Raw genomic sequence first — 27,157 nt, 5'->3', positions numbered from 1 at the left:
TATGAGTCTTTTTATTGTGGGAGTTTCGATCACGACAGTTTTCTTTCTCTGTAACTGCCGCGATCTGCGCATGCGCAGTTCTAGCCGCATGACATCTTGGGAATCATAGTTCCCCATATAAGATGGCCGCTAGTAGCCGCGCATGCGCAGTACGGCACATAACGCCGCAACATCTGCAGACTGACAGCGGAGGCCAAGTACAAGATAAGGCCCCGCTGTCACTAGACTATTGTGCCATTCCTCTGTATATTCATATCCCGGCAGACACCTTTTAGTGTCTGTCGCGACTAGCGCTTGCGCGAGGTAGGCCGCGCGGCATCTTGGGACATGTAGTTTTTTCATACAAGATGTCCGTGGGCTGCCTGCGCATGTGCAGAACGGCGGTATACGCCGTTTTGGCGCAAAATTAGCACCTTATTGTACATGCTATAAATAGGGCACTCCTAACAGTTGACCCCTACCCCTGAGGAAGTCCTTGTGGACGAAACGTGTTGGGCCCCTGTTGCAGCTCCTCTCCACAATATTGATTATGCAGATAAGCATCCTTTTATCTTATTTCTATGTTTTTTAACCCTGTCTGTACCGTGTATTCCCCATGTACTAAGTATTATTAAACCACTTGTTGATGTAAGCCCCCCCGAGTAAGAGTCACTTTCTGTTTGATTTAAGTGGACCTACTACTTCTGCACTTGCCAATACTGGGGCCAGCATACGAGTCTGAAGAGGTGACTTAGTACTTGATGCATTAATCCAAGTAACATTCTGGTACGCATTTATAAACTACTTCACTATATTATTTGTTTGAGACACAAAATTACTACACCATATATATGCGTATTTTGGCTCGACATGAGCTAATTCTATTTAAGGTTCCTGGTTACCCTGAAGTTGTGAAACTACTTCACCATATGAGGTTCCAGTAAAACAACCACAGATAAGCTATAAAGATTTATTTTCTGGTACGCACATTTATATTTGAGCACGTGCTAATATATATTTTTTGAACTACTACACTATTAGGCGCATGTCCTTTCCATACCCCATTCCTATATATATATATATTATATATATATATATATATATATATATATAATTTTCTCATACTTGCCTACATTTCACTCCCCCCTGTTCTGGCCCGGCGATGACACATTCAGGGGCGGAGCATGGGGGTGTGACAGCGCAAGTGTGTCATCGTGGCCCCGCCCCTCTTCACAATGCAGTTAATGTCATTGTGAAGTAGCAGCAGGGTCACAATGAAGCGATTCAGCATAACAATGGCAAATAAAGGTGCAATATTTGAATAAGATAGGAAGGGGCAGGTGCCAGATTAAATTTTTTGTCCGGGTGCATACAAAACATAATAATTACCAAGCTAAATACCCACACTGGGCCAGCAATGGCACGGCAGGATCCCAATCACATTCTTTGTTTACAGCTCACTTGTGGCGTGGATGCCACGTGTCACCGAGTCTCGTGAGACCTGTGACGTCATTACGTGAGACGAAGCAGTGTCTGTATGCACCCGGACGTAAATTTGTATCTTGCACCTGTGTGTGTGTGTGTATATATATATATATATATATATATATATATACACATATATACATACACATACATATATTACGGTCCCTCTCCTGCATTATCCGTCCATCACTGATAATTGACAATGTGCACATGAGCAGTGTCACAGTCTTAGGATGAGTCTTTCAAGGATGGTTGAATGTATGGAATACATACGAATTACCCCGACAGCGGCAGGCCGAAATGGCTGAAAATACCGATCGTCCCCAGGTAAGTATGAACTAACCTAACCCTCCTTAGGGGTGCCTAACCCTAATCCCCCCTGTAAGTGCCTAAACCTATCCCCCCCCTTCCCCGCCGCCTAACCCTAAGTCCGCCCCGGGGATGCCTAACCCTAACCTGCCCCTAGCCTAACCCTAAACTCCCGGGGAGGTGCCTAACCCTAAGTCCCCCCCGGAAGCACTAAACCTAACCCTGTCCGCAGCGGCGCCCAGCATCCCTTAGATCGGGATGCCGGGCGCCGGTCTCCCGGCGTAGGTAAAATGACCGGCGTCTACATCTAGACGCCGGTCATTTCACCCTCGCCGAGATGTGACAGTCGGGAAGCCGGCTGTCGGTATAATGTCAGACGGCTTTCCGATTGCATACCGAATGTATGTGGGTAGCTATGCTCCGTGATGCTAGCCACATATCACGGCACAGACCTCACCCCCATATAAATTTCAGTTCCAGGCCCATGAGGACCTTAATCTGGCACTGGCTAGCTACTGTACACTGCTAAAGAGTATGTTGAGCCTTCTAAATAAATGGATTTTAAAAGAACAAAACACACACACACACACACACACACTGGACAGTGTACGCCACAAGTTGTGAACCTCAGTCAAGTGTTAAATGCCAATTTTGTAATACAAATAGGATATGAGTGAGACCCACAAGCACATTACCAAGTGTGCATCATACTAACACAACATGACACAATTAAATGGTCTTTTGGATGCTGAACTGAGCTATTTAATTGTTGCTACAATGGGGCATGAGTGCAGTGGTTATCATGCTCCCTCGTCCCAAATGCGTAAAGCTGCTAAACAAGTCTAAAGTACTGTATAGGGCACCCAAACGGCCAACTTTCACGGATTCTGCTCGCCACCTCAGGGTGGTGCAAGCAGAAACCTGCGCACTCGCTCCTGCTTGGAGCACTAGAATAGCTCTGCCGGGTACCCCATTACTAACCGCCAAAAATAAATTGAATTCCCCCTTAATGACCAACTTATAACTTTGGCCAATCATGCCAGTCATAAGTCCTCCTTCCCACACAAACAGAATACCGGACTTGTTCCATCACACATTATACTAGTCTGACTAGATATACCAATAAACTAAAATCAGCACCACAATCATACCAGAAGTTGCCACCACATATTGTACCAGTAATGTACACAAATTTCTTCCCCACACATGATATTGTATCCACCTGCCCACAAGTGTATAAAACAGCAACAATTCTTCAATCGATTGTAATCCATTAATGTGTGGCTCTGGCAACTGTAACAGCAGTGGACACCCAGTCATGTGTGCCTTAAGCTGGGTTCACACTGGGCCCGATTCATTTGGGATCACTATTGCGATCGCAAAAGCGATTACGCACGCAGTCTCAATGCAAAAACAGGCTAAAGATTGCAATCGCTATGCCATCGCAGCCAAACATAAGGAAGTCCACTTTACCTTACACACATACGTAATACTTTGAAAGTCTGCGAAACCATCGGTAACAGTACCATTGGAGCATCACGCACACTTGCACAAGGCCAGACCTTACTCAGAAATTGCTAACCTCATCGCATGCAGTGAAAGCCCAAATTGCGTATGGCATCGCAGTGGCTAATTTATGCACGCTCCTGTAACAGTGCTCAAACGCACAGGCACGCCTGCGGTCTGCCAACCACCCCCCATCACCACCCCTAAACAGTCACTTCCTGTCACTCTGCGATTGGTCTGCGTAGTCACTGCGATCAGTGAAGTCTTCACATACACTGCGATGCATACGCAGAACGCAACAATCGGCCGATTGCGTGCGTAATCGCAGTTGTGATCAGTAATGAAATCAGACCCACACATGATGCATTAGACGACAGTGAGATGTGACATTCCATGCTGCAGCATGGCATCGTAGATCGAATCATCCCATCTGCTATGCAGCAGAGCTTTTTCGATGAGGTGTAGAACTATGCGATCCGAATTATATATAGCGTTCCGATCCACGTTTGAGCGATATATCGTGAAATGGATCGTATAATGTGTACCCAGCTTTAGCTCACCGGGGAAACTCTGTAGTGTTATGGCCCGTACACATGGGACGATCAGATATCGTTGTCAGATAGTCCTGCATGTGCTGGATGTTCGATATCGATCATCCAGCACATGCGCCAACCCCCAAACTACTATAACGACCCGCGATCAATGATCACGGGTCCCTATAGTAAACAGGCTAACCTGGTCGAGATCGACCAGGTTAGCCTGCATGCACGGGCGATGGTTGATATCGATAATCCGTGCATCAATGGTCATTTGGTCGTTGGAGGGGGCTAAAAAAAGGACGATATAAATGATGAAACGATATTGTTAATATCGTCCTTTTTATCTGACCGAGTGCATGCATCATTACAATCACACCAATACAATCCCAGTGTGCATGGGACAATAGTGTTATTTTGTATATTAATAGGTTACCAAAAAGGTGAGATGTACCAAGCTCTAGAAAGTGATCAACTACCAACCAATCAGCTCCTGACTGTCATGTTACAGGCTGTGTTTAAAAAATGACAGTTAGGAGCTGGTTAGAGAGTGATAAACTACCAACCAATTTATCACTTTCCAGAACTTAGTACACCTGCCCCTTTGAATGACTATTTCTAGAATGGCGCCAAGTGAGCACTAAGTATATCTAGGGGGGAGAGGGGGGGTCCTAGTTGCATGTAACCTAGATAGACTGCAGTACTATGCACCTAATAGGACAGGAAGTCCCAATCTGTTTTAGGTGATGAGTAGTGTCACAGTTTAATTGGGAGTTAATTAGCATTTATCTAGCTTTGGCCCTTTAGTTAACTTTGGTGGGTCCTATTGTTCTGGCCTTTAGCAAGTTAGACAGCCCGAAATCATAACAGCAGAGATCCCTGTATGCATAGAAAAGGTCATCACAGTATCAGCCCCCTTAGATCATTTAAAAAGAAAAAAAATTGCTGAGAGGACCATAATCAAGTACTAACCTAGGGAAGGTTCTGGGATTACAGCAATAAAACTCCCTACGAGTCTGGGTGTCGTCATTTTGGTGTAACCCAGGTATTGTAGTTTAGGCACCAGCAGGAGTAAGAAGCTCTTTCACACTTCTGCAGAACATCACACATTGTGAACTCAGGGCCTGATTCAGAGCCGCTCGTAAGCGGCCGCTCGTTCGCGCCGAGCGATGTTCGTACATCTGCACATGCGTATGGGTCGTAATGCGCATGCGCCAACCAGTCATTGCGGTCGGAAATCGTGTGCTCGCAAAATAGCGAATGCCTGCTAATTTGAGTGACAGGATGAGGCGTTTGTGGGTGGTAACAGGGGAAGGTGCTTGAAAACGGGGAGTGGAGATCCGAACGCAGGCGTGCCAAACGGTCAAAACGGGCGTTTTAAGGGTGTGCATAGTTAACAAAGCAGCATCATCAACCACGTCACTTGGTTGTCTTTTAGCCTGAACTGCTCGCATGATTGCGGTAGGAAAATCCTACCACAAGCACTGCGAGCAGTTCATACACCTTTCGATGTACTCGATTAATCTAATATATAGCGGAGATGACGTATGATGCGAGCGGCCAAGGGGAGTCTTTACAAAATAGCGAGCGCATGTTTCGTTCTCCCACTCAGACATAGAGGCATCAACAGACCGCAAAGAGCGAGCGCTCTATTTAAATATCCGGCCCCTTTTTCTGAACGAGCGAGCGCAAATAGCATCCGGCTCTGAATATATGAAGATATATCGTTCAAGCATAAACATATCATTATCGTTCAAACAGATCATCCAGTGTGTACAGGGCTTTAGACTGAAATATACCACAAAGATAGTCCCAGATGAAGCCTGCTTCTGCTGTTTTAGGTAACTGGATAATGCATCCAGAGTACCAGAAGTATTGGTCTGACCAGAGCTTGGAAATCTAAAGAAAGCACCTAATGGATAAGTGTGGGGAGGATATCAGGGCTACAGTAGCTAAATTGGTAGTAATTAGTCTGGTGCAATACATTGTGGGAGCCCATTACCTCCAGACTTCAGAACCACCACTGGAGAGGATAGATGCTAATCAGGAAGTTGGAAGAGTAAGTTTCCTCCCTATGCAGAAAAGCAGATATGGTGGGAACAAGAGCACTACTATAAGAGCAATGACCATAGGCATTGGAATTCCTGAAGATCTGAGGTACATGCTCGGGAAGACTTGGCCGATATGCTTGCCGTGCATTAAAGTTACTTCTGGACCATCCAGTAGTATGAAAGAATTAACAGCCCTGGAGACTGACCAACTGAAGATTAAACCTTTAAGATTCAATCAGTAAGGCTTAATCAGCTGTTTATGGCTTCCACCAGGCTGCTGGCAGAGGGTCTGCCAAGATTGGCTCTGAATCCAATAAATCCTTTAGACAGTGGGTGTCCACCGAAAAACAGGTCGAGACTTGGACCAGCTAGATCAAGCAGAAAAATTAAGACATTCAACGGTGTCTAATAAAGGATGCCCCAAGGATTGTCTTACGGAAAACAGTCATTGAATGCTTGTTTCATTTTACAGCGTGACAAGTACTTAAAATATTTAGAGATTTTATGGTCTTTCAAATGTGAATTTTATAAATTGGGGGGGGATGAGGACATAACTTTGCATTAGGGGTTATCTTTGGCAGAAAGCAGAGTTTCCCAAACTCAGTCATTACAGTCCCGGTTGTAAGGATATCCATGCTCGAGTGCAGATGGTTGAATCAAGTGGAGGTACTAAATAAAGTCATAAAACCAGGATAGCTTTAAAACCGGGACTGTAATGACAGTTTGTATTTTATACAAATATTGTTTTTGCTTGACTACTCATCCTTTTTAACCAAGAGTGCTTTATTTTTCTTGTCGATTCTATTAGGAACAAGTGGGGCGCTGCAATAGCGTGAAAACATTGGCAACTGTGACTCATCACACCCCAGTTTTCTCTACGTAGCCCTATGAGGCTGCCATTAGTCGAGCAGACTTGCACTTATTTGAATCGACCCTTAAGTGTTAGAAGACAAAAGTTGAAATGTGATTATGAAATGAAAGCAACTTATTTAGCAAGAAGCTAGGTACTTACAAAGGTAAAATACCCAGAAAAGGTACAGGGTATAAATGAATATACTTCTTGCACAGCGAAAGCTAAAAGCAACATGCATTCTACAACAAAAAGGATACACAGTGCATAAATAGCATGAATATCATACCCAATGGTCTAAAACGAGGCTATTGTAATGAAACATGCAAAGAAATCAAACCATAGATGTCCATAAATTAAAGTTATGTGTAATAATGTGAAATGACACAGGGAAAAAAGTATTGAACATGCTTAAATATATTGAATACTTCGTACAAAAGCCCTTGTTGGTGATGACAGCTTCAAGACACTTCCTGTATGGATAAACTAGTCGCATGCATTACTCAGACAAGATTTTCACCCATTCCACACAGTCTTCAAATCTTGAAGGTTCCGTGGGCCTCTTCTTTGAACTCTGATCTTTAGTTCTTTACACAGATTTTCAATTGGATTCAAGTCAGGCAATTGCTAGAATGGCCCAGCCAGCTTCATTTTCTTTAATTGAAACCAATTGAGAGTGTCCTTGGCTGTGTGTTTGGGATCATTGTCTTGCTGAAATTTCCACCCTCGTTTCATCTTCAGCATCCTTGTCGATGGCAGCAGATTATCATCAAGAATGTCTCATTTTCCATTCATCCTTCAATTACATGAAGTATGCCAGTACCGTAAGCTGAAAAATAGCCCCACACCATGATGGTCCCACCCCCAAACTTCACTTTTGGTATGGCGTTTTTGAGGTGATGTGCAGTGCCATTTCTCCTCCAAACATGGTGTGTATTATGGCATCAAAAAAGTTCAATTTTGGTCTCATCTGACCAGACTAAATTTTCCCAGTATTTCACAGGCTTGTCCAAATGTTGTGCAGCAAACTTTAAATGAGCTTCAATATGCTTTTTCTTCAGCAATGGAGTCTTGCATGGTGAGTGTGCATACAGGCCATGCTGGTTGAGTGCATTACTTATTTTCTTTGAAACAATTGTATCTGCTAATTCCAGGCCTTTCTGAAGCTTTCCACAAGTGGTCATTGGCTCTTGGACAACTATTCTGATAATTCTTTTCACTCCTCTGTCAGAAATCTTGCGAGGAGCACCTGGTTGTGGCCAGTTTATGGTGAAATGATGTTCTTTCCACTTCCGGATATGGCCCCAACAGTGCTCACTGGAACATTCAGAAGTTTAGAAATACTTCTGTAACCAATGACATCAGTATGTTTTGCAACAATAAGGTTGCGAAGGTCTTGAGAGAGCTCTTTGCTTTTACCCATCATGAGATGTTTCTTGTGACACCTTTTTACAGGTCATCAGCGGGGACTGAACCATCTTATATTAATATGCACCAACAAGGGGCAGGATTGCTTTCTAATTACTGATAGATTTCAGCTGGTGTCTTGGATTTCCACTTCCCTTTCTTCATGTGTTCAATACTTTTTCTCTGTCATTTCACATTATTACACAACTTCATTTATGGACATCTATGGTTTGATATCTTTGCATGCGTGGATTGAATGGGCTGTTGCTGAAAATTTTAATACAATAGCCCCACTACAAATATATTTACTGAGATAAAATGCTGATGTGTTCAGTACTTATTTTACCAAAAAAAAAAAAAAAATTATATTATAATATATATATATATATATATATATATATATATATAGTGACACAGTGTTAGGTTAGGGGGTCCCTCTCCTGGGTAGAGGACTCCTTCCTTACACACACAGCAGCAGGGAAGCAGCACACCAGTCTGGATGCAAGTACAAGCTGGTCGGCGCCAGTCTTTGTACAATGACAGAAATATAAAGAAAACATAAATATAAATCCTAGCCCTGTCGGGGCACTAACTTCACAGGTAGTTCCCTCACTACCAGAACCTGGCAGGGCCTAATGCCCTCGCCAGCAACAAAGCACAGCACAGTACAGTACTCACAAATAGGTTTTTCAAGTGTCTCTGAGCAAACTCCCTGCCTGCTCTCCCAGGTGAGACAATCAGCCCTAAACAAACTAGGCTTATATTGGCCACTCTCAGGTGGAAAACTAACAAGCCTGTTACCAGGCTGCGAGAAGCAAAACCTGGAGTTGCCATGGGTGGAGCCCTCCCTCTCCTCTCACCCACAACCCCCAGGTCCCAAACCAGCTTTTCAAAAAGCCGAAACTCAAGCCTGCTACACTGCAGACTTTCTCCTGGGGATTTAAAACACATAAGATAGGAATCTGGGATAAATGTCCCTGTCACAGACCACTTTACCAGTGATCCTATCACATATAATATATATATATATATATACATACATATACACACACATACATACATATATATATATATATATATACACATACATACACATATACAACCAGCAGCCAGGATTCACTTAGTCCAGAATTAGATATGGTGGTGAACAGGTTTTGGACCAGGGGGGTATAAATTGAGTATTCTTCTTAAACAGAAGGAAGAGGTGTTAGTTGTTCTCGTGTTGGGTAATAGTAGTTGAGCCGTCGGAATGGCTAAGGAAGCTATTCCATGGGTTAGCAGGTATAATACCTCTAGCTCCGTGTTACCTAGAGCCCTTTGGCCAATCGTCTCTACTGATAGAGAATTACAATGCTTTAAAGGACAAACGTCCTATGCAGTGCTTTACACGAGGCAGAAATATTAAAGACATGATTGTCCACACGGACATTACCAACTTCTCGTCTACACTTGCCTCAAAAAGTTTCACCAGGTTGCTATAAATGCCTCCGATGTACCACCTGCCGCAGCATGATCATTGGGTCTACTTTTAGTCACCCACACACAGAACAACAATTTAACATCAAGCATGTACTAACTTGTACCTCAACTTTCGTTGTGTATATAATCATTTGCCCCTGCGTATTACGTAGGGAAAACTACTAGGTCCTTAAGCGAGAGAATGGCTTTACACCGCTCAGCCATCAAGTCGGCCTTGAGCGGTAAGACCTCGGACCAACCTGTAGCAAGGCACTTTGTGGAGATGCAACATGATCTGACCGGGTTTAAACAGATAATCATTGACCATGTGCCAAAAACACTCAGAGGTGGGGAACGGGCCAACAAACGTTTGCAGATGGAATCAAAATGGATGTATGTCTTAAACACCATTAGCCCCAATGGCCTAAAGGAAAGGATGACATGGAATGTTTTAATTATCCCACGCCAGAGTATTAGAGGGCTATAACTCGCATTAGATGGACTTATACTGTCTTTTCAATATGTCCTTTCAAACTCTGTAGACCATTTTGCTATACTACCCTTGTTCCCCACTCATATCCAGCTATTCTCAGTCTCCATCCCTTTGCTTCCTTGCAATTGTTTTATCATCTAGCCATCATTAGTTGTCTAACATGTCTAAATTTCCCCCACTCAATTATGGGGGACTCATGTAGGCTAGTTTAACTTTGAGCTTCAAACATATAGTAGCATTCCTGCTAGGCTGTTTTAGCGGGGCATGGCGCCTTGCCCTCCTTCAGGAGGGCAAAAAGCGCCCTGTCCTCACAGCCTGCGATTGCAGTCTTCACCCGCGGGTCGCAGTGTCCCGCGGGTGGAGAAATGTACGGTGACCCGGTAACCGCCGAATAGACCCAGGGCGCATGCGCCCGGCATCTATTCTCCCTGTCTGCAACGCTTGGGGACTGCCCGACGTGTCCGTAATTGCCGGGTATGCCCCCAAGAGTGACGAAAAGGGGACGCGTCCTATAGACACACCCCCTTTTCAATTGCCGCACCCCCTTTTCAGGCACGCTCAAAAGTGCCCTCTCTAGCTCCGTGCCATGCCTCTTACTGCTTCTTCTTTTAATACTTTTAGTGATGTTTCTGATTTCTGTATCACTATTTTTGTTATGTTTTTCTTTTTTATCTACTACACTGGTGTTTATTATTAGATCTTCTCTAGGGATTACTCTGGTTTACAATTTCACTAATCTATCTGCTTCTATACACACAGGCTGGAACGCGTCTCCAGTTACCCGGACAACACGTCATCTTACTGGGACCCGGCAGCCGCACACTGCTCCACTTCCGGACACGCTCTCCCAGGGCTTCTCCCTGGTATTTAAAGGTTAGCTCTTAAGCTTTTTCTCTGTTACTCACCTTGACATAGGAGCACTGATGCCCTGAAACGTCCGCCTGTTTTTGAAAACATGGATTAAATATATCTACCAGAGTTTCGGAGTGCCGCTATTTCATTCCAGCTTAAATATTATATATATAGCACCAGTCAAAAGTTTGGACACGCCTTCTGATTCAATGGTTTTTGTTTAATTAAATTATTTTCAACATAGATTAATACTGAAGACATCAAAACTATGAAAGAACACATGGAATTATGGGCCTGATTCAGACCCACTCGCGAGCGGCTGTCCGCTCGCAAGTGGGTCGATGTTCTGCACTGAGCATGCGCACGACGGAGGGAGCTCCGTCGTGCGCATGCGCCAGACGCGACGAGCGAAGGATTTTCCTTCGCTCGTAGTGTCTCTTCCAAGGGGGCGTGCTGTCGATGTTGACTGACAGCACGCCCCCTTCGGTGGGCGTGCCTCCCTGACGGGGGCGTTCCCACGGGAACACCTCCCGTCAGAAGCCGGCCCACTGACATCACTAGTGATGTCAGTGGGAGTGATTTTGGCTCTGATAGAGCCAAAATCACTCCGGAGCTTGCGGTTGAAAACCTCAACCGCAGGCTCCGGCTCACAGTTTCGATGGTCGCGATGGTCACGACCATCGCGGCCATCAAAATGCACGCTCGTATAGGCTGTGGGTGGTGACCCACAGCTATACGAGCGTCCAGGAGGACGCTCCATTTTTATGGAGGGCGGCCCTCATTCAGAGCGTGCGCTCTGCTCAGAGCGTACGGCTCTGAACGAGGGCCTATGTTGTAAACAAAAAAAGTGTTAAATCAAAATATGTTTTATATTTTAGATTCCTCAAAGTAGCCCCCCTTTGCTTGGACAACAGCATTGCACACTCTTGGCATTCTCTCAATCAGCTTCATGAGGTAGTCTCCTGGAATGGTTTTGAATTAACAGGTGTGCCTTGTCAAGAGTCAATCTGTGGCATTATTTGCCTTCTGAATGTGTTTGAAACCAACAATTGTGTTGTGCACAACTGGGGTTAGTACACACTGGACACCACTATTTGACTACTGTTGTAATCCATATTATGGCACCAACCACTCAACTCAGTAAAGAGAAACGACAGTCCATTATTACTTTAAGACCTGAAGGTCAGTCGATATGGAAAATTTCAAGAACTTTGATGGTTTTTGCAACTGCACTTGGGGATACTTTCAAACGCTATGATGAAACTGGCTCTCATGAGGACCGCCCCGGAAAGGAAGACCAAGAGTTACTTCTGCTGCAGAGGATAAGTTCATTAGAGTTACCAGCCTCAGAAACAGCTACTTAATAGCACCTCAGATTAGAGACCACAAAGTCTTCACAGAGTTCAAGTAGCAGACAAATCTCAACATCAACTGTTCAGAGGAGACTGCGTAAATCAGGCCTTCATGGTTATAATGCTGCAAAGAAGCTACTACTGAGGACGAACAACAAGAAGAGGAGAATTGTTTGGGCCAAGAAACACAAGGAATGGACATTAGACCAGTGGAAATCTGTACTTTGGTCTGATGAGTCCAAATTTGAGATTTTTGGTTCCAACCACCGTGTCTTTGTGAGACACAAAGAAAGTGAGCGGATGGTTTCTGCATGTGTGGTTCCCAATGTGAAGCATGGAGGAGGAGGTGTGATGGTGTGGGGGTGTTTTGCTGGTGACACTGTTGGTGATTTATTCAAAATTCAAGGCTCACTTAACCAGCATGGCTACCAAGCATTCTGCAGTACCATGCCACCCATCTGGTTTGCTCTTAATGGTACCATCATTTGTTTTTCAACAAGACAATGACCCCAAACATACCTCCAGGCTATGTAAGGGCTACTTGACCAAGAAGGAAAGTGATGAAGTGCTGCGTGGGATGACCTGGCCTCCACAATCACCCGACCTAAACCCAATAGAGCTGGTTTGGGATGAGTTGGACAGCAGAGTGAAGGAAAAGCAGCCAACAAGTGCTCAGCACCTCTGGGAACTCCTTCAAGACTGTTGGAAAACCATTCCAGGAGACTACCTCATGAAGCTGATTGAGAGTGTGCAAAGCTGTCAACCAAGCAAAAGGGGCTACTTTGAGGAATCTAAAATATAAAACATATTTTGATTTGTTTACAACACAATTCCATATATGTTCTTTCATAGTTTTGGTGTCTTCAGTATTAATCTACTATGATGAAAATAATTTAAATAAACAAAAACCATTGCATGAGAAGGAGAAGTATAATAAATATATATATATATATATACATACATACATACATACACACATATACATATACATATATATATATATATACACATATACACACACACACACACACATATATGCATGAGGGTTGTCCAAAAAGTAATGCCTAAATGCTCATAACTCTAGAATAATATACATTTATTTGAAACTTTGTCAGTCTGTAGTTTAATATGTCTGCTAGCTATATATGTATTTTTGTTTAGGTAGTCCAAGAAATACCATGGAATCCAAGATGAAACAAAGAGCCATAACTGAATTTCTGGAAAAAGAAGGCTGCAGTGCTACAGAAATCCACAGAAGACTGAAAAAAAATGGATGGTGAGCATACAATTGACTATAGAAATGTCAGAAGGTGGATGAAGTATTTTCAGTCGGGAGAAATGTCCATGTGCGACAAATCTCATGGTGGCAGACCATCAACTGCAGTGACAGCAGAGAACCAACACAAAGTCGATGCCTTGATTCAGAAAGACCGTCGTGTGACCATCAGAGATATCAGTGATGAACTTGAATGTTGAATGTAGCCATGGCACTTTAGAAAAACTAATCAATGATTTGGGATATCGTAAAGTGTGTGCTAAACGGGTTCCAAAGCAATTAACCAGGGATCATAAGGCCCAGATGGCGGAAGTGTGCAATGACCTTTTGACCAACTTTGAAGCCAACCCTGAGACGTTTTCGGAAAATGTAATTACAGGAGATGAGACCTGGGTATAACTTTATGACCCAGAAACAAAGGCCCAATCAAAACAATGGAAACCCCCAAGTTCACCTAGGCCAAAAAAGTTTAAATCACAGCAATCCGTAAACAAAGTTATGACCACATTCTTCTGGGATTGCCGAGGTGTTATTCTCATCGATTATTTGGAACCAAACCAATCAACAGTGATCGATACATTATTACATTTAAGAAGCTGAAAGAAGCCATCCGCAAAAAAAGGTCAACAATTCCACTGTCAAATTTCATGTTACACCAAGACAATGCCAGACCTCACACTTCGATGGCAAAATCTGCGCCCATTGCCAAAATGGAGTGGGCAATAATGCCACATCCACCATAGAGTCCTGATTTGGCCCCTTTTGACTTTCAGCTGTCTAATACTGTCTCCGGGGTCAACATTTTGAAGACAGAGGTTGGTAAAATTGTCATACGTTCCTGGGTCAAACACCAACCACCGGAATTTTTCCAAAGTGGATTCACAGCTTGGCTTGAGAGGTGGAGAAAATGTTTCAGGGCAGATGGTGAATATTTTGAGTAGAGTCATTCTGATACTAAGACTTCAAAGCATTTTACAGCAAATCTTCAAATCTGTATCTATAATAAAATTTTAGTTGTGAGCATTTAGGCATTACTTTTTGAACAACCTATAAAATAAAATTATATATATATATATACATACATACATACACACACACACACACACACACACACTTATCTTACGCCAACTTGAGTTACACCTCTGAGAGGATCCTCTGATAGCCGAACCCCACGATAGACAAAGATAAAAGAACCTTAGAGGGCACTAGAAACCAATATGCAGTATGCTTTGTAATGCCAGTCCTTTTTAATTTGGACTGGGACACTTACTTGTTTTAACTTAGACTGGCTATAAGCTAAGGCCTACACCAGAGGTTCCCAAACATGGTCCTCAAGCCTCCCCAATAATTCAGGTTTTAGAGATATCCATGGTTGAGCACAGATCGTTAAATCAAATTGGACTGAGGCACTAATTAAGTCACCTGTGGTCAGCCATGGATCTCTCTACACCCTGAACTGTTGGGGAGCCTTGAGGACCACGTCTGGGAACCTCTGGCCTACACAAAGGCTCTAACCTTCACTGAATTGTGAGGCCTTTTTCTGCATTCAATATCTTTGTACTACACAAGAAATATTTGCAATTCTATTGATTACACCGTCCCCAAGGGGACGAAACGCGTAGGCTGGGTGCCAAAGGTGATGCCACAATTTAAAGTTGTCAAGCCCACACCCAGATGGGTTTAAAGAATCTACAACTACACCAACCTAAAAAGTGGCATTACTTATAACACCTTTTTATGTAAGAGTCATTTGCAAATGTATTAAAAAAATATGAGATATGGTAAGAACTTACCCTTGTTATCTCTATTTCTACGAAGTCCATAGGGTTCCACAGGATACCTTGGGGTATAGGTGTGACGTCAGTCATCGGGCACCAAAGAGTTAAGCTTTCAGCCTCCCAGGATGCACTAGGTCCCCCTCCTATACCCCGCCCCCGAGCCAAGGCATCTCAGTTTCGTTTGGTGCCCGGCCGGAGTCGGAGGCACCTGCTAGAGGGGGGCTTAGAAGAGCCCCTGAAGCTTTTTCTTCATGCAGCTGTGGCTGCACATCTGGATGAACAGCATGGACAGTCAGTCCTGACGTCCATGCTGTCTTCCCTACACCCCGCCGGTACCAGAATGCCGGTACTGATCCGGGGATGCTGGTGGACATCTGGGGTCACAGCTAGCGGTGACCCCAGATGTTCCGGACCATGGCCGGATTCAAGGGGGACAGAGGTAAGCAGCGGGGTCCCGCGGGGGGTCCCCGCTGATCACATGGTCCTAAGTCCCCAGGCAGGGGGCTCCCTGGGGACTGGCTGCAGCGTGGAGCCAGGCGACCAACCTGCGCTTCCACTACCCCCTGGGACAGCGGACCGCTGCAGAGCGGTAGCGCTGCTGCGTCCCAGGGGTTAAATGCATGCCAGGGGAGCGCGCCTTCCCTGTCTCACAGCCGGCACCTCCCCCGCTGCACACAGCCCTCTCTGCACTGTGCTGACTGGCCCTGTGTCAGCGCTCCTCCCCCAGGCCAGCCTTCTCTCTGCTCCTCGGCAGCCATCTTTTCTGAAGCTTGGTGAACGCTGCTGGAAGCCTGCATTGGAAGCATCGTGGTCTGGGTCCCCCCGCATACCTCTCCTCCGCTGTGGTCAGGTCTGTGTATGCAGCGCTGTGTCCTACCAGGCCCTGTGTCTGTGTAGTTGAGTGATCAGCGCTGTTAGTGGGGAGCCTTGAGGACCACGTCTGGGAACCTCTGGCCTACACAAAGGCTCTAACCTTCACTGAATTGTGAGGCCTTTTTCTGCATTCAATATCTTTGTACTACACAAGAAATATTTGCAATTCTATTGATTACACCGTCCCCAAGGGGACGAAACGCGTAGGCTGGGTGCCAAAGGTGATGCCACAATTTAAAGTTGTCAAGCCCACACCCAGATGGGTTTAAAGAATCTACAACTACACCAACCTAAAAAGTGGCATTACTTATAACACCTTTTTATGTAAGAGTCATTTGCAAATGTATTAAAAAAATATGAGATATGGTAAGAACTTACCCTTGTTCTCTCTATTTCTACGAAGTCCATAGGGTTCCACAGGATACCTTGGGGTATAGGTGATGACGTCAGTCATCGGGCACCAAAGAGTTAAGCTTTCAGCCTCCCAGGATGCACTAGGTCCCCCTCCTATACCCCGCCCCCGAGCCAAGGCATCTCAGTTAGTTACCAAGCCATAGGCCGGAGGAGGAGAAGGAAGAGAGAGAACAAAGATCTGGACACATACAAGAATCACATTCTCACCAGAGGGAGACGGAAAACCGGTGACCAGAGCAAAGCCCATCTGCAACAGAGGTGCGACAGGGCGGGAGTCCTGTGGAACCCTATGGACTTCGTAGAAATAGAGATTACAAGGGTAAGTGCTTACCATATCTCATATTTTCTACTTCAGGGTCCATAGGGTATCCACAGGATACCTTGGGGATGTCCCAAAGCAGTATCCTTTAAGGGTGGGGATGCTCCTGTGCAGAAAGGAGAATCCGCCGCCCGAAGGAAGCATCCTGAGAGGCGAAGGTGTCAAACCTGTAATACCTCACGAAGGTATGGACAGAGGACCACGTAGCAGCCTTGCAGATCTGGACTGCAGAGGCACCACGTCGAGCTGCCCACGAAGGACCCACAGACCTAGTGGAATGAGCCTTCACAGAAGGAGGAACCGGCAGGCCTTCATGAAGATGAGCTTCAGATATAGCCATACGGATCCAGGCTGCCAAAATTTGCTTTGAAGCAGGCCAACCCTTTTTACGGAAGCCATAGAGGACAAACAAAGCGTCCGACTTCCTAAACGAAGAAGTGCGGTCAACATAAGTCCTTAAGGCCCGCACAACATCCAAAGAGGCCTCACCCACGGAAAGACCAGGTGAGTTAAAGGCCGGAACAACGATTTCCTCGTTAACATGAAACTGGGAAACAACTCTGGGAAGAAACTCGGGCCGAGTGCGGAGCACTGCCCTGTTCCCATGAAAAACCAAGAAAGGGGGTCTACAAGAAAGAGCCCCTAACTCAGAAACACGTCTGGCCAAAGCAATAGCCAGAAGGAAAACAGTCTTAGCTGTTAGCCATTTAAGATCCACTGAGCCCAGTGGTTCAAACGGCGGTCCTTGGAGAGCCCTCAGGACCACAGCCAAATCCCAAGGCGCCACAGGTGGAACAAAGGGCGGCTGAATGCGGACAACACCTTGCATAAAGGTGCGCACGTCCGGGATTGTAGAAATCCTACGGTGAAACCAGACAGACAGGGCCGAAACCTGTACCTTCAAAGAAGCAAGGCGAAGCCCATGATCTAGTCCCGCTTGTAGGAAGGCGAGAATCCGAGACAGACGAAACTCCCGCGGTGCATAACCTCTCGGTCGACACCACTGGAAGAACGTATGCCACACGCGATGGTATATCCTCGCGGAAGACTGTTTCCGAGCTTGCAACATGGTACGCACCACAGAGCTGGAAAACCCCCGGGACCTCAGCATGGCAGTCTCAACAGCCACGCCGTCAAAGATAGCCTAGTCAGGACCGGGTGAAGACAAGGACCCTGAGATAGAAGGTCCGGTCGTAGTGGCAACCGCAGAGGACTGTCCACGGACAGACCCTGACGGTCTGAGAACCAGTGCCATCTGGGCCACGCGGGAGTTATCAACAGGAGCGTCCCTCCTTCCTGTTTGAATTTCCAGATTACCCGTGGAAGAAGGGAGACCGGAGGGAACAGGTATGCGAACCGGAACGTCCACCGGACGGACAGAGCATCCACCAGGAGACGCCCCTTCGTCTCTTGTGCGAGACCCGTACACCGGCAACTTGTTGTTGTGCCGAGACGCCATGAGGTCGATCTCTGGAAGACCCCACCTGTCCACCAGCAGTTGAAAAACGTCCGGGTGCAGGGACCATTCACTCGGATGAACGTCCTGGCGACTTAGAAAGTCCGCCTCCCAATTTAGCACTCCCGGGATGAAGACCGCTGATATGGCCGGAAGATTGCACTCCGCCCAAACCAGGATCCGAGAGACCTCTACGAGAGCCGCCCGACTGCGGGTTCCTCCTTGCCTGTTTATGTAGGCCACGGTGGTAGCGTTGTCCGACTGGACCTGTACCGGGTGACCCTGGAGAAACCGATGTGCCTGCTGGAGAGCATTGAAGACCGCACGGCGTTCCAAGATATTTATGGGAAGCTCCGCTTCTGTCTGCGTCCACCTGCCCTGGAACAAGTGTGGACCCGAAACTGCTCCCCAGCCCCGAAGACTGGCGTCCGTTGTCAACAGGACCCAATTTGGAACTCAGAACGGACGTCCCTTGTTGAGGTCTGTAACCACCAAGCAAGGGACAGGCGAACCTCCGGGGTGAGCACAATCGTCTGGGACTTCAGAGACTGAGGCAGCCCGTTCCACTTGGACAGGATCAGGTGCTGCAGAGGTCTGGAGTGAAACTGGGCGTATTCCACCATGTCGAACACCGACACCATGGAGCCCAGTAACCTCATCGCCGAGTGTAGGGACACCCGGCGGCTGTGCAGACAACTGCGCACCCTTGACTGTAAAGCAGAGATCTTGTCCTCCGTCACGAAGATCCTTTGCTGTCCCGAGTCCAATAAGGCTCCAAGATGCAGAATCCTCCGAGACGGGATTAGAGTGGACTTCTGCCAGTTGATTAGCCAGCCGTGCCGTTGCAGCAGTGCAATGGTCAGGTCCAAGTGGCGTAACAGGAGCTCTGGAGAACCTGCCACCAATAACAGGTCGTCCAAGTACGGCAACATGCGGACTCCCTGCAGCCGCAGAGAAGCCGCCTTGACCGCCATCACCTTGGTGAAAACCCATGGTGCTGTCGCCAGGCCAAAAGGTAACGCCCGAAACTGGAAGTGGTCGCTGCGGATTGCAAACCTGAGGAAGCGTCCTGTATGTCCAATGACACCATGTAGTCCCCAGGTTCCAGCGCCAGAATGATGGACCGTAGGGTCTCCATCCGAAACTTCGGTACCCGCAAAGACCTGTTGAGTGCTTTGAGGTTGAGAATCGGACGATACGACCCATTGGGTTTCTGTACCAAAAAAAGATTTGAATAGAAACCCTGGCCCCTCTGGGAGAATGGAACAGGCACTATAACTCCAGCCTGGAGCATAGTGTGCAATACTTTCCGCAGCTCCGTAGCCTTGTTCCGGTCTGATGGTAGACCCGTGGTGAAGAATCGAGCCGGGGGTCTGTGCCGGAAGGAGAGGGCGTACCCGTGGGAGACCACCTCCAGAACCCAAGTGTCTGTCGTAGTGGTCGACCAACACTGGGCGAACTGCAGCAGGCGGCCTCCCACCCTGGGATCCCCCAAAGGGAGGCCCGGACCGTCAGGCCGCAGGCTTGTCATCTGGCTTGGGGGCCGGACGTCTGGTACTCCATGCCTGTTTCCGGGGCTTGACCGATTTCTAAGGGCCAGCCTGTCGAGGAAACGACTGTGGTTTGGGCCTGCCCTGGGCCCTAGATGACCGAAAGGACGATGGTCCAGAACCAGAAGGAGCAGCGGCCGACAAGCCGATTTGGCTGCCGCCAGCGTGGCCACAATCTTATCCAGATCCGGACCGAAGAGAACTTCTCCGGTAAACGGCAACGCCTCCAGACCCTTTTTGGAATCTGCGTCCCCCTTCCAGGATCGCAGCCACAAGGTGCGACGAGCAGCTACCGCTACTGAAGAAATCCTAGACACCAGAGTACTAATGTCTAGGGCCGCCTCGTTGATGTAGGTGGCCGAATCACGGAGATTGCCAATCAACTCCGCCTGTTCGGCCGGACAGTCGGAATCAAAAGAAGCCTCTAATGAATCCGCCCAGCGCTCCATCGCTCTGGCAACCCAGCAAATGGCCATAGCCGGCCATGCTGCCCCCCCCCCACAAGGGAATAAGCGGACTTCAGGCAGATCTCCACCTTGCGGTCCGTAGCATCCTTAAGGGAGGACATGGATGGCATCGGCAATGTGGCACTACGGACAAGACGGGTCACGTGAGAATCCACCTGTGGAGGGGATTCCCACTTTGCAAAATAATTATCCGCGAACGGATAAGCCACCGCCAGGCGTCTCTGCGGCTGGTATCTTTTGCCAGGTTGTTTCCACGCCTCCTCTAAATGGTCCACCAACTGACCCGAAAGAGGAAAGACTGTGGCATCGCCCTTCACATCTTTGAAAAAGGCATACTTAGATTTAGCCGCTGGGGGAACTTCGTCCTCAATCACCAAGGCTGTGCGGACCGCCCAAATAAGTCCAGCAATATATACTTTGGACTTAGCATCAGCGTCCTTAGCATGGAGAGGTTCCTGATCGTAAGGATCCAGAATCTCCACATCATCAGACGTCCCCTCGTCATCCTCATAAGGAGCTGACAGAGACGCCACCGGCCGTTTATGCGGCCGCATCACAGACTCCCCTTGTAACACATCCGACAAGTGCTGTACAGAACTCGTCAGGGAGTTAACCCACGCTGGCTCCTGAGAAACCGGGAGCGGGGAAATAGGGAGACTGTGGGGTACCACCAATTGTCGTGGGAAACCCTGCATGGGTGACGACACCACAGACTGCTGGGACAAACCCATCGGTGTAAACGCGGGCTGCGGAGCTAACTGGCCCACTAAGGCTGTAAGCGCTTAAGCGAAACAAGCCCAGGGCGGCTCCTGTACCGGCGCAGTAACCGTAAGAGGCCGCGCCATAGACAAACACTGCCGGCAGAGGCCCTCCGCGCTACCCTCCCCCTCCGCTAACGGTACTGTACATGTAGTACACTGTAGCCGAAGGGGAAAATCACTTTCAGACATGATGGCACCACGTATGTGACCCCTCTCACCAATTATATATTTAAGAGGCGAGAGACCACCCTGCAGCACCGCACCGCACCGCACCGCAAGGGCTTAGCAGAAAAAACAGGGACAGTATAAAGCTGACAGTTTAGAAAAAAGTTACAGGCAGCAGCGCTAGCACAGTCACATACAATGCAGAGAAATAACAATTCCTGCACTAACAGCGCTGATCATTCAACTACACAGACACAGGGCCTGGTAGGACACAGCGCTGCATACACAGACCTGACCACAGCGGAGGAGAGGTATGCGGGGGGACCCAGACCACGATGCTTCCAATGCAGGCTTCCAGCAGCGTTCACCAAGCTTCAGAAAAGATGGCTGCCGAGGAGCAGAGAGAGGGCTGGCCTGGGGGAGCGCTGACACAGGGCCAGTCAGCACAGTGCAGAGAGGGCTGTGTGCAGCGGGGGAGGCGCCGGCTGTGAGACAGGGAAGGCGCGCTCCCCTGGCATGCATTTAACCCCTGGGACGCCGCAGCGCTACCGCTCTGCAGCGGTCCGCTGTCCCAGGGGGTAGTGGAAGCGCAGGTTGGTCGCCTGGCTCCACGCTGCAGCCAGTCCCCAGGGAGCCCCCTGCCTGGGGACTTAGGACCATGTGATCAGCGGGGACCCCCCTGCTTACCTCTGTCCCCCTTGAATCCGGCCATGGTCCGGAACATCTGGGGTCACCGCTAGCTGTGACCCCAGATGTCCACCAGCATCCCCGGATCAGTACCGGCATTCTGGTACCGGCGGGGTGTAGGGAAGACAGCATGGACGTCAGGACTGACTGTCCATGCTGTTCATCCAGATGTGCAGCCACAGCTACATGAGGAAAAAGCTTCAGGGGCTCTTCTAAGCCCCCCTCTAGCAGGTGCCTCCGACTCCGGCCGGGCACCAAACGAAACTGAGATGCCTTGGCTCGGGGGCGGGGTATAGGAGGGGGACCTAGTGCATCCTGGGAGGCTGAAAGCTTAACTCTTTGGTGCCCGATGACTGACGTCACACCTATACCCCAAGGTATCCTGTGGATACCCTATGGACCCTGAAGTAGAAAAAATACTTTTAACCAGAAAAACCACTTTTGGATATAATTAACAATTGGCCTTTAGCCTTGATGTTTGGTGATTTGTTCTGGTGAGTAGGTAGAATTACAGATTGTGGAATGCCAGACTCATCTTTTTCGGAATTAATTGATGGTACTAAGAAGATCTTAACAACTCACATCCTTAAGAAAATGTGAAAGTTTATTGGTGATACGGACTAACATTCCAAATTAAAAAAGGACTAACATTACAAAGCATACTGAACATTGGTTATAGGGAGAGGGAGACACACACACACACACACACACACACGTGTAAATACACACAGTTGCATACATGATGCTGCCGCTCACTTGTAAGGTTTGATTTTCCCCAGAATAATCGCCACAGACCACACACAGACTATGCAACTAAAATAAAATATCCAAAAGATCATAAAATCATGTCACACACGAAGACTGTGTACAAAAATGCAATTACACGCGGCTACAATACAATCAGAACTTGAGTAGAACCTTTAGTCAAATCTAATTTCACTCAATCAATCCTCATTTCTTAATTAATTGCACTGTGCACAGTCAGCACACACACACACACACAATATAGTTTCAGTAATAATCAAATTGTAAACTCAGTTTGCTGGTGGTGGTAGTACCTTGTCTAGCTATAGTGCTGAACTGCAATGATGAAGGTAATCCAGGAGTACAGTAAATGCTATGGTGCACTCTGGCTGATGTCCCCCAAAAAAGTAAACTAATTAGGAACAATGGACAGAGCTTCGTCTGCCTTCTAGTTGGCAGAGGCACTTATACTCATGGCAAGATGGCTGAGCAGAATGCCATTAACAAAACCATGACATATTGAAAACATTTGCGTACAAGACTTGAAAGTACAAAAGAACAAATCCATTGGTGTAATACTACAGTAAAAAAATTGTCATCTAACCAGTACACAATTCCAAGTACAATTGGTTTTCCTTATCACTCCATCATCATACACAGAAACTGTAACACAGAGATTACATTCTATTAAAGAAAAAAAAAAACAATTCCTAGACACACACTTTGCAGTGTTCACATCTTGTTTAAGACCATTTCAACTTTGCTACAAGTGTAAAGACACAATGGAGTTCTAAAGCGAACTTCACTAATACGCAAGTACTTTGCAAGACATTTGACTGGACAAATGTTTTGTGCCTCAAATGTGATTTGAACCCATGTCAAGTGAGAACTAATTAGAGGTTTTTCCTATTGCTTTTAGTAAGCATTTTTTTTTCCCTTTTCTAAAAATGCCCATGTTAAACTCTTTGAACATCAGTCTAGCATTAGACTAAGGGGCATATTGGGCAGCACAGACGGTGTAATGGTAGCATTACTGCCTCACAGCACTGAGGTCGTTGGTTCGATACCCACTACGGCCCTAACTGTGTGGAGTTTGTATATTCTCCCTGTGCTTGCGTGGGTTTCCTCCGGGTACTCCGGTTTCCTCCCACACTCCAAAAATATACTGGTAGGTTAATTGGCTCCTAACAAATATGTGTGTATGTGTGTGTGTGCGCATGTGGTAGGGAATATAGATTGTAAGCTCCACTGGGCAGGGACGGATGTGAATGGCCGAATATTCTCTGTAAAGCGCTGCGGAATATGTGTGCGCTATATAAATAACTGGTAATAAATAAATAATAATATTCAATTAGGTGCGAAAAGTCAGTTTCTGCAGAAAAGTTTCGCCGGTAAAGTCATTTCGCCAGGCGAAAAACTTATCCCCGTATTCAATTCCAAAGACGTTTGGCCGGAGCGGAAAGTCAATGCATTGGAATAGGTGAAAAAGATTCACCTATGAAAGCTGTCGAAAAAAAGTGCAGAATTGAGGTTTTGGGGTGCAAACTTGCAGGAACCACCCTGCACTCTTGGGACAGCCCCCCAAAGGTAAACTGTCAAAAAAAAAGTTTAAAAACACTTAAACACCCCAAAAAATGACTTTGAAAAAGGGGGCAAAAAAGTACAGAGTTGGGGGACAAACTTAAAAATTAGCGAAATAGACTCCAGGGGGTCCCCAAGTATGCCCCAGGTGTTTTTTTTAAATTGCAGGTGCTTGCGGCAGGTGTATTTTTAATGTTTTTAGAAAACTTTACTTTAGCAACTTTAAAATATGCTAGCACCCATTTTCGTGTACCCAGAATTTGCTGAGACTACTTATTTTCTGCAAAAAAAAACTGCTAAATGCTATTCTTTACCACTTTTGCAAAGACGCTAATTAGCAGCTATTGAGAGCATTTAAGTACCCCAAGTACCTTCAGCAGGCCTATTCCGGGGTATCTATAGTGATCCCCAATGTCAGAGCACCTATTGGGGGGTGTCAGGCTGATTTCCCTCAAATCTGACAGCACTATTGCCAGGTTTGAATTCGCCGGGTCTCGTTTTCGCCGATTTCTAATTGAATACAGGGATAAGCAGGGACAAGCGCAATACTTTTTCGCATGGAAAACCAGCAATGTCGGTGAAAAGTCCGGCATGCGAAAAGTCCCGTACTAATTCAATATGCCCCTATGCCAGTTACCCAACTACTGACATGCCATTCAATAAACTATAATACTGCAGAAAGAAAATGCAAAGTCTCACACACAAAAAAGTATAACAATGTAAGGAATGAATGGTGCAATATAAAAATAAGTTCCTCATAAACACTAAGTATCGCACAATGATTACTTCAGAAAGTAGCAGCATGTATGGCCAGTGTTTGATACCAACCAGGAGAGATGAACAAAGAATACATTAAGCAGAAAGACAAAATACTGTATATAAAAAAAAGAATATAGCTTGATGACAGCCCTTATACATACTCATGTGTGACATGGTATACAGTCAGAATGTCGACATTAGAATGTTGAATATGATGATATTAACATATCTATGTAGTCAACATTAGCATTAACCTTAGGGGTAGCATTACCTTAAAATGGCTTGTCGACATGCTCTATGTTGACATGTGCATCGTTATTTTCACCATATCAAAATTCTCATGACTGTCAACATACTATATTGAACACAGCAGCAGCCAGCAGGAATGCTATGAACACACACTGAGAGGTGACTATCATTTTATGTGGTACCATTACTTGGAAATTTAAGACACACATCTGCAAACTTGACTATAGCCCTGTCCTGTCTGCAATAGCCGCCTCCTCATGCAGCCTTGTGTAGTACCAGCCCCCTCCCTCGCCATGCTGGCTGCAGCCGTATACTCATTGTTACCCGTTATCCCAAACACCATCCAGCAGCAGCCTCAATGAGCAGGCTGACCTCAGCGCTACCTGTCAGACATGACGGAGAAGGAGCCCACCTCCTGCATTCAGGTGTACAGGAAATAATAGCCGTCACTGGTGGTGATACAATGTAACTGTGCCAGGGGGGCTGTGCATCGCCATGGAGGGAGCGGCTAAAAGTGGGGAATGGATAAGGAGGGTAACAAAGATGGTCATTCTCAGCACTAGGATACTGCTCTACCACCATACTCAGATAATCAGGTGTGAATAATATATTGGCTATGTGGGCTTGGGGCCTTCAGGACTCCTCCGGTTAGTACATACATTCAGGATGATGGCAATAATCTTAGCGGGAGAGCCTAGGGGTCCACAGGGCGCGCGTACATCCAACTCCACTAATACAGGAGGAAAAATACCATATTATATATATACACACATATATATTGTGTTATTCCACTATATACCGGTCCTCTACTGACTATCTGCTCCATGAGCCCCTATACTGTAAATACAATATATACTGTAAGGAGAGCGCTATATCAGGGAGAACCCCACGTGATTACAGAAGAGGGTAACTGAGGTGCTGCAGCCTCCTCCTCTTACCCCCAGCCCTCATTACTTCCAGCAGGGGCAGTATAGGCGTGTGCCATCTGTATGAATGCAAGCCTCAGGCTGCTGCAAGGATCTGCCGCGCAAAGTGTCCTCCTGGCCATCCGGCCCCCACATTCTGCCCCGGGGCCACAGATACTACCCCAGCCTGCCAGCGGCATGGCGCATCTCTCTTACCTCCAACCCTGTACATGTTTGCAGCCATGTCTGTCAGGCAGGGAGGAGGGGGATTCCAGTGGCAGTCCCCCTCCCCTCTCTGAAGTCTGGGGGATCCTTCCTGGCCGTATTTATCTCCAGCCACGATCAATCCCAAAAATCCCTTTTCTCTTCCAGGTAGTATTACAGGATTCTTTTTTGGAAAATGGAGGATCGATCAGCCGAGGAGGAGGGGAGAGGGATGTATTTAAAGGGGCAGAGCCTTGCCTCCTGGACGGGTGGCAATGTGCTGGGAGGAAGGAGACAGAAGGAACGGCAACAGTCCTGGGCGAGGGGAGGAGGCCGGGGAGGAAGCAGTCACTCCGTGATGCTCGTCTTCCCTCCCCCTCCAGCTAGTGTGTAACATTGTGGCTTGTTTTGGAGCCTTTATCCTCACGACATCCACCTTTTGCTATGTGAACTTCTTCCTTAGCCACTAGGAAATATGTAATAACTGTAATTTTGCACATCCCCAGTGTGGTTATAATTGTAAAATGTTCCTGTTGGTCCTATACTGTAGGTCAAGTGAAACATTATTAGGGTCTGATAAGACGTGCTTCTATACATCACAGCCCTTAGTATAGGCGCTTACATGTGTCTCTGAGCAAGAATCTGTTAAATGTAACTGAAAATAAGATTGGGGGGGTTTGAGCACATCGTG

General features: G+C 46.7%; 1 protein-coding gene across 1 annotated transcript in view; it reads right to left on the bottom strand.

The window, feature by feature from the left end:
- LOC148442449 (metastasis-associated protein MTA1-like) overlaps nt 1-26,841 on the bottom strand; it is a gene marked incomplete at its 3' end in the record, with an annotated part of 107,199 nt that extends 80,358 nt beyond the window's left edge. The window contains exon 1 of the mRNA XM_088463932.1: nt 26,479-26,841. Coding sequence (XP_088320058.1) covers nt 26,479-26,506 — 28 coding nt within the window. The remainder of the gene's footprint in view (nt 1-26,478) is intronic.
- Nucleotides 26,842-27,157: the final 316 nt, after the last annotated feature.

The sequence above is a fragment of the Taudactylus pleione genome, unplaced genomic scaffold (assembly GCF_031769625.1).
Source record: "Taudactylus pleione unplaced genomic scaffold, aTauple2 ptg001508l, whole genome shotgun sequence".
Classification (NCBI taxonomy): domain Eukaryota; kingdom Metazoa; phylum Chordata; class Amphibia; order Anura; family Myobatrachidae; genus Taudactylus; species Taudactylus pleione.
Note: the sequence above shows the minus strand (reverse complement) of the source record. Positions and strands in the feature narration are given on the sequence as shown.